Genomic DNA, 8,913 nt, shown 5'->3' on the forward strand with positions numbered 1-8,913 from the left:
GGACTTGTTTCTTTTCTGAGCTACAGGAGAAGGCTCTTGGATGCTATAGCCTTCTCCCGTGGGAGAAAGAGTCTCTGAAGAATCTTGGAATTTGCAGGGACAAGCTGAGAAACTCTCTCACCACAAGGCCTTGAGCAGGTGGCCTTCAGGTGCCTGGAAAAGGACACACCTCCTGGGCTTGGGACATGCATAGCAACCCTGAGCTGCTGTGTAATTCTGGGACTCGTCCCTTATATCCTGTTTCCCTGGACCTTCACTGATACTGTTCTCTCTGCAGACCGCCCTCCCTGTGTCTCTCCATCTGGTAAACTCCTCCCAGACTGGGTCAGGGGGTCCCCGGGGTCAAGTTTGCAAGAACAAAGAGGGCAGTCTGCCATTCCCTGATCATCTTCACCTGGCTTCATCGTAATTGTTGTGGATCTCTAAAGCTTCCATTTCCTCATCTAGAAAGTGGGGACTGTTATGATACCTACCTGTTAGGGTTGTGGTGAGGATTAAATCAGACAATGTGTATGTGTTTTACACTCAGCACAGTGCCTGACCCAGTAATACTCAAAGGTATGAGCTGCTGTCATTACTTATGCCAGAACACCGTACATTATGGTTTGATCTGGGTAGTCTTGGAACTTCATTTTATTGGCATTGAGATGTTCTCCTGTTGGTGGGGGTGTTTTATTTCTACATACTGTAGTGTGATAGGTGGGGCTCATCCTGGAACATCTGTCCCAGGAGAGGACATTATGAAAAGCCAACTTTTCCCCACCTGTTGTCAGCTCCCTCAGCTCAACACCTGGATTCTCAGAAGCTGCAGGCTTTGGAGTACAAATTACTCAGAAGTACGTCGGGCCTCAGGAATAAAGGCATAGGAAGAAGGTTCTCACATACCTCTCAGGCAGCCAGTGCCTCGGGACTCTGAGAGGCTCTGTTCCTTCCACATTGTAATGCTGTGTTTCCCACCACAGGCAGGACTTCTCCACTCATTTTCAAAGAGGGGTGTCCAGGAGCAGCAGGGTAAATCATTGATCCGAGCCATAAAGACTTAACTCCCGATAACCTCTTGTGATCTGGAGCCTTAGGAAGGAAGGAGGAGCTGAGGGCACATTCTCTGGGTACCTACTGTGCGCAGACACAGCACTACACGCTTCCACACACGTGGTCTTACCAGACCTCGGTTCTGGACCCCTGGAAGAGCCAGGGGTGCAGGTGACCACTCGGCGGTTGCCCCATTGCCTGACCCCACTGCCTGATTTTTCTGCTTGGAACAAAGTCATTAGGAATTCTTTGCTCGTGATTGATTAGCTCATGAGATAATTGATACAGAACCGGGGGAAGGCAGAAGGCGGAGTCCCGCTGAGCGATGTCTCCTCCGTTTGCCCTTGCAGTGGGAATCGCTGAATCCAAATCATCAAATCTGTGTGGGAATCGAGCCTATGGAAAGTCTTTGGTAAGTAAAGTAAGCCTGGTAAGTCGTATCTGTTGTGCTTTAAACTTTTTGCCCTGTCTGGGCCGTGACAAGAGACTATGTCCTTCGTTCCAGGCCCGAGGATTATACAAAAGCAGGCCTGAGGGCTCTTTGCTTCCACAGTCCATCAGCTTGCGGGCACACGGTGGAAACGCCTCACTCCAGGGGCAACTTTGGGGGAGGGGAAGAGATGTCAGGATCTTAAGCACCATGAAAACACAAAACGCCAGCCATCTCAGAGTGGGCACCTCAGGGGGCATCTACTCCAGCTCAGGTTCTCCGAAAGCCGACTCTGAGATCTGGGGTGTCGGGTATGAGATATGCATTAGGGATCAACACCTGTGACAGAAGGGTGGCGGGCGTGGGCGCTGCCATGCAGGCCCTACCCTTCTCGGGGGGACCCCTGGGCCAACTGTTGCCCATCCGGTTGTCCTGAGTTGGGCCCCAACAGCCAAGCCTTTACGTTTCCTCCTCACTCCATTGTGGCGAGCAGGCTGCCCCTGGGCAGGGGGCCCTCTGCCCAGACCTACCTGAGGGAGCTGAGAGCCATCTGCCGCCCGCCTCCCCACAGTCCAGCAGCTTGTTCCTCCCTGAAGGGGGATCAGGTGACGCATGTCGGGGTCTAGCTCAGCATCACTCTGAAAAAAATACATCTCCTGCATCTCCTTCCGGGTGTGAACATGTGCACCCCCTGGTTAGCACTCTGGGGGAGGGGGCGCGGCTGGAGGCAAAGTTGGCTCAGGCACCTGGACTCTGCCAGCGTCAGCCCTCGAGACTCGCAGATAGTGCCGTGTGAGCCCTGGGAGAGCCCCAGGAGACTCGTGCCAGCCCCTCGTCCCGATGAAACAAACTCGACAGAGATGTAAGCGATTTGCCCCTGGTCTGAGCAGGAAATCTAACCCAAGTATCTCATCTGGCCCATCCCTCATCCTAGGAAAACCACACGAAGGGCAGGGATTGGGACAAACTGTTTTGTCGGAAGCCCTCGTCCCAACCTAGTACCCAGGGGAAACTGAGGATGGCTGGGCACAGAGGGAAGGTTGTCAGGCTGTGCAGCTCAAACAGCTGCCCTCAGCTGAGCCCAAGGAAGACTGAGGCCACAGGGAAGAGGGGAGTCACAGCCTTGGGTCACCTGCCCACAGGCCGGGCACTGGGTTCAGACAGTGACCCCGGCAGAAAGATGGCTGCAGCTGGGAGGCCATAGCAAGTTGGGATGAGATAATCATAATACAGAGGACAAAGAGGCATTAAAATGACTGACACTTTCCTCTGGGCCTGAGACAGTGGAGCTGGGGTCCCGCAGCTCATCGGAGGCTGGAGAGCTAAATCTGATTCAACACTGAATTGCCCTGGGGACATTAGACTAAGGACAGTGAGGAAGAAGGAGGGGTGAGTGGGTGTATGTTCTCCCAGCTGCTGGCATGATGGGGAGGGAGAACTCCCAAGAGGCCACAAGGTGGCACAGTAACTCTGCCCACAACCTCTGGTCAGCTCGGCAGAGAAGCGGGAGGTGAATCACGGTGTCCTTGACCTGGAATTTCCTAGCAATTCCAGGAACTTGGTGACCGTAAGCCTTCGTGGGCCTTGGGGTGGAGGCACGAAGCACAGCGTCTGTCCACTGACTGAGCCCAGGCCAGGCCCTCAGTTACCTTTCACTTCAGTGCATGTTTCTTGAGCACTCACCGCCTCCTTCACCCGAGTGGAGGAGGGCCACCAAAGGGCTTAAGCCCCAGGCCCTCCACACACCATGCTACCTTTCTGGGGACTAGGAAACTGGACAAGCATGTGGAACAAGTAAGGAGCCATAAAAAGAGAATTGATGGGATGCTAAAGCTTGTCACTTAGGTACGCAGTCCAGTGGGGATGTGAGGACAGAGAGAAATCAACTTGGGCCACTAAACTGAGGGAAGGCTTCCTGGAGGAAGTGGCCTTGAAGGACAGGCAGAGATGAGGGTCGATCCAGAGAGCGAAGGACAAGCCGAGTGAAGACAAGACGGGCATGAGGGTTAGCGAAGGCAGGGCCAGCCCTGCCGGGAAGGCTTCTGCTGGCGCCTGTGGGGGAGAACGGAGGGCGGAGCTGCACAGGTAGGGTGAAAGCTTACCTGTCCTGATGAACGGGAAGAGCAGGCTGCAGAGTTGGCCTCAATCTGCAGATGGGAGATCCTGAGCATCCAGGAGGGGCCTGGGGGGTGTGGTGGGTCTGTTGGGAATCAAGGAGGCCCCAGGTGACCGGCCCCGGAGGCAGCAGCAGAGGAAACGAGGGGATGTAACCTAGGCAGTATTCCAAAGCAAGAATCTGCAGGATTTGACAACAAAGGAGACACGGGCAAGGGGGCTTTGGGGACGGTTCTCAGGTAAGATCGAGTTGCTCTCTCTCAAGTTTCTTTAGGTCGATGGTTCTGGAAGTGGAGTCCCAGGACTAGCTGCGCCTAGGGACGTGTTAGAAATGCAGATTCTCAGGCCCACATCAGAACTACTGACAGCACCAGGGTGGGCTCAGCAGTGTTAACAAGCCCTCTGGGGGGCCCGATGCCTGCCAGAGTGTGAGGGCTGCTCTCGCCCTCGCTTGGTGGTGGTTCGATTTCGCCATCGGCCTTTCATGGCCCTAGTCAGGGCCTGAGTGGGGTCCATGGCTACATTCTCACACCGTCTTCCCCGTCCATTCAACCCAGATCCCTCCGGTGGCTCGGATCTCGGTGAAAGCCCCCGCCACTGTCCTGGAGGCTGCGGCCACAGGCTCAGAGAACAGAGCTGTTCTGACGAGGGGGTAAGTGCTGTGCCTCCCAGCCCAGCTGTCTGCAGGGCTCCCCACCTGCCAGGGTCCTGCTGCGGAAGAGTAACAGGTGGCCTGAGTGACAGACTCTCGAGATGCTGACGCAACATCCATGCCAACTGCAAATTGCCTCTTAAAGAGGGCAATAATCCCGGGTCTCTGCAGTGCTTCAACTGCTTCCCTACGATTAAGCTGCGGTGTTTTTGATGGTTTCCACTTCATTAACGCCACTCTTTAGACTTGGAGAAGTGTCATTTGGAGGATTTTTGGTTAATTAGATAAATGTAATCACAGGCCATATTCAGAGCTTCCCGTAGCCCAGCTGGGGTCAGACATGCCTCCTGAATTAGGTTCAGGGTCCTTGCCCAGAGGTAAAGAAGTACATAAGATACGAAGTTTTCAAACCCAATCCATCACCCCCGTGTTGCTGTTACCTCTGATTCAGAGCCGGCAGCTGGGGTGGCAGGAGCGGGTAATCCCCGAGCAGCCCTCTGGGCAGGCGGGAGTCTCAGTTCGCCACGTCCATTATGGCCTTGCCACCATCTTCCACATTGCGGGTGGTGGACAAGTGTGGTTCTGCTTGCTTGCCCGGCACTGCCACTGCCTTGCAGTGACTTCAGGCAAGTTATTCAGACCTCTGCATCCTCACTTATTATTATTATTATTATTTAATGGAAATAGTACTATCCCTCTTGAGGGGTACTGTGAGAATCGAATGAGCTAATGTGTGAAGAAACCATTTGCCATCATTTTTCAAGAAACGTACAATCCAGCTGGGAAGCTAGAAAGACACAGACTTGGAAACATATCGAATGTGCACATATGAGGGGCCATGGGCTAAAATACCAACCCAAGTGGTCCACACCTTGAAAGCTCTGGGAGTCCAAGGAGGAACAGACCCATGCGAAGCCCTTCTAGATTAAAAAAAAAGCTATTTAGAAAGTTATAAAAACCAAGTCACTCAATGTATTGGGACCTAATTGGAGAAAAGTAAGAACATCGTTTTGGATTGTACTAAGTTCTAGTAGCGCATTATTCTGAGTGGCAATAGCTGTTGCACATTGCTCGAAAACTGACTATGCATCAGCAGGGGCTAGCCTTTCCCATCCACATAGCTGCTTTGCAAAGGATTTTAAATGGCTGCTTTCTCTCTAAGCTCAGACATTCTCATTTCAATTGGTTCCTGGACCTTGGCTATTAAAATTTTCTTTCACCTAAGGGGAGAAAGTGAGGAGAAAAATGAATGTTTATTGAGGCCTACAATGTGTCAGATGCTTTATTATCTCATTTTCCTCCTCACAAAAGCCCCACGAGTTAGATGAAATTATTCCCATTTTGCATATGAGGAAGCTGAGGCCGGTTGAGGCTAAGTCACTTGCCTAAGGTCACACAGTAAGTGGGGAGCAGGAGTCAACCCCAGGGCTCATGCCTTTTCGATAGCCAGTGCTTGGGGACATCTGCCCTTTCCAGCAAGATTGTTTGTGTAGAGGCGGGAGGGGTGGGTAAGTGGAACTTAGGACAAGAATAGAACTTGAGGTTCATGAACCAGTGTGCCCAGTGCCACCTCCTTCACTCACCCCCTGGGGGAGTCATTCCTGCATGGGTTCCAACAGCGACCCTGCCTCCTGGTCACTGTGAGCAGAAGGACCCTGCCTTCTGCTCCATGTGAGCAGAAGGAGCACGAGGGCACTAGCTCAGTGAAGTGACTGCCCTTCCTCCACACCTCTGGCTTTTCCCTAGATCCAGACATCTCAAGAAGATGACTGAAGAGTATCCAACGCTTCCCCAGGGAGCAGAAGCCTCCCTACCACTGACAGGAAGTGCTTCCTGTGGTGTCCCCAGCATCCTCCGGAAAATGTGGACAAGGCACAAGAAGAAGTCTGAATACGTGGGAGCTACCAACAGTGCCTTTGAGGCCGACTAAAGGTGACCCTCTCCAGGTGCCCTGTGTTGGCCAAAGTTCACTGCGTGAGGGGAGAAAACTGGATTGGAATGGAGCCACACTTACCTCTGCTTGTAGCTGGTCCAAACACATCATCCTCCCTTTCTAACCAATCACCCCAGCTTAAGACGCAGGAAAAGAACTTCCCTTGAAAGCAAAAGAAAATTGTTACTTCTTAGATACACTAAAGCCAATAGTCTGAAAGTGACTTTGGGAGGCCCTAAGTTTATATGTCTATCTTTAAGCAAAACCATACTGAAATCGAATTTTCCCAACTCATTTCAAAGACCTCCAAGAAAAGAAGCGGTGAGTCATGCTAACGTATATGAAAAGAAGAGCGTGTTGAGACACTCATAAACACAATGGCTCTTACTCTGCCTGTTACCACATTTATTTCATCTTGACAAGGTGCGATTCTTAATGACAAAGCACTACATGTTTACTCAGTAGCTCAAATATCGTCAGGATGGGCTTTGATGATCATTTGGCATGATTGCATGAATTCTCAATTCTTTTGTGTGCAGCTTTTCTATAGAAAAACGTGCTTAAAAATTAAATGTCGAATGCTAATGTTTTCCGGAATGGTATAGTCTAGTGGAATTAATGATACCTTGCTCTGGTACAATGATTTTAACTTTTGAAAGTGTTTTCCCCTTTGTTATCCTTTATCTTCACAAAATCCCTATTACAGAAAGCATAATGGTTCCCAGTCTACAGATGAGGAAGCCAAGGCCTGGAGCAGTTGTGTGACTGGATACCAGACAGTGGAACTAGACACCAGGTCCTCAGCTTCTCCACCAGACTCCTTGCTTTGCTTGCTCTAGCAGCTGATTTGAGGAAGGTTTTGAGTGGTAGGAATATGTCTCTGGGGGCAATCTTTGAAGGGAAGAATTTGACGAAGTTGGAACAAGTAAGCGATTTGATGTACTTAATGAAATATGTTATCATGCATTCGGTTGAACTGAAGAAATTGCCATGTTTGCAGGTCAAAAACAATTGGTTATCAATTTCATATAGTTCAACCTAATATGTAATATTATGGTTTCCTTCCTTTAATAGAAATGTCATCATCAGTTCCATTGTCAATATCAGCGGCCTTAAAACGAAAATATGGTCATGACAGCTATCGTTCATTAAATGCATCCTGTGTGCCAGGCATGATACTGCGCATTTTATACACATCGTCCCAGTCTCTCTAACAACTCTGAGATAAATCCTCACCCATTTACTAGACACCAGTTTAAAGCGGTCAAATGATTAGACCAAAGGCACCTAATCATGTGGGTAACAGGCTTCAATGCCTGTGTGGTATCTACTCCTTCACACAGAACGGTTCAGAATATAGAGAAGGACTAAGGTTAATAAATCATTTGGATCTCAAATACTAACCCCAGCTGATTGGAAGAGGCTGCCTGGAGTTCTGTGTGGCGATGGAATCTGAGATAAAGGATTATAGTGAGCAGTTAGTCATGCCCGCCTGTGGAGGGGCTCGGCGGCATAAGCCTTGTGTGTTGTCATCTGTGGCCTCAACTCTGCCTTCAGAAGGCTTGTTTTCTAATTCAGAAGCTTAAATTAATCCAAGTCGCTTAACAAAATCTGACTCTCTGTGGTGAAATTTAATGTAAGACTAGTGGGGAATTACCATGTCTTGGTATGAAGAAGAATTTGGCCACATTATTGGTGAGTCTCAGACTCATGCTATTTATATGCCACTGCTCTGTGGCCACATGTTGCTTTTTGCTGAGCTGTTTCCATGTCTCTAGGTAAACTATAGGAAACATAGGGGTATAAGAGGCCTTGGTTTCTGGGCTTTCACTTTGCTGATTTCTGCTCTTCAACCATTGTTTTAGATTCTGCACTCAGTCCTTGCATGTACGATTTGGAGATTTGGATTTCAAGTGCTCTTTCAATAAGATTCTAGTTTCAAGAGACAGTCTCATAGTCCTTTACCTGGTATAGATAATGGAGCCTGGAACAAAGTTAGGGAGCAAACAGGTGATTCATGCTGGATCTACCAATCAGAGTATCCCAAGACTATTTATTTTAACTTATTTAACTGATAAATTACATAACTATTTGTACATGGCAGCTGGAAATTTCTGTAGGATGGAACTAATTTATTCTTAATTTGTATATTTCATGATGAAGTGTTTGCCTTGTATAGAACATTTTCAGTGGCCAATTCAAATAAAGTATGCTTTGTTTGTGACATTAATAAACCACCACAAGAGTGTGCCTGAGGCTCCCTCATTGAATAAAAGAGAAGACTTTCACAAAGAGAGAGAATAAATGCGTCTAGACCTCTTGCTCCTTTACCTAAATGAAAAAGACTGTGAGAAAGAACCCAGCTTGTTCTTTTCATCCTAAGGCCATATCTGACTTTGATATTACAGGCCCAGCAGTCAATGCCAGGGCCATTTCTGAGGAGGCCCAGCCTGTCCTGGCCTGTCCTGACCTGTCCTCTCTGGGCTCACCCTCCTCCCTGCTGATGCTGACCCCTCGGTCCCCACCTCAAACCCTAGGGGGCCTAGTGGCCATCCCAGCCTGCTGGCCTCTCACCCCGAGATGGAGGACGAGGTAGCGTTTCTCTTCTGTGCCCACCTCATCGTCAGCCTCACTGGAGACGGACCCTATGACTCATGTCACAGCCACTTGCAGAAGGATGCCGGGGCCGTCCGAGACTGCCAAAGCCCGGAGTCTTCCACTGCCAGAGACAACAGGGTTTCCAGGACATTT

General features: G+C 49.7%; 1 protein-coding gene across 2 annotated transcripts in view; it reads left to right on the top strand.

The window, feature by feature from the left end:
- The window catches only part of CUNH8orf46 (chromosome unknown C8orf46 homolog), a 22,694-nt gene extending 14,330 nt beyond the window's left edge, over window positions 1-8,364 (top strand). Inside the window, exons 4-6 of one of the 2 annotated variants that reach the window (XM_011364598.2) lie at window positions 1,383-1,444; window positions 4,135-4,229; window positions 5,976-8,364. In XM_011364598.2, coding sequence (XP_011362900.1) covers window positions 1,383-1,444; window positions 4,135-4,229; window positions 5,976-6,159 — 341 coding nt within the window. In that variant the 3' untranslated portion in view covers window positions 6,160-8,364. Of the gene's footprint in view, window positions 1-1,382; window positions 1,445-3,020; window positions 3,257-4,134; window positions 4,230-5,975 lie in introns of those variants that run through there. The other variant, XR_002781434.1, reaches the window with a different exon arrangement.
- The last annotated feature ends 549 nt before the right edge of the window (window positions 8,365-8,913 follow it).

Source organism: Pteropus vampyrus, unplaced genomic scaffold, assembly GCF_000151845.1.
Source record: "Pteropus vampyrus isolate Shadow unplaced genomic scaffold, Pvam_2.0 Scaffold99, whole genome shotgun sequence".
Taxonomy (NCBI): Eukaryota; Metazoa; Chordata; class Mammalia; order Chiroptera; family Pteropodidae; genus Pteropus; species Pteropus vampyrus.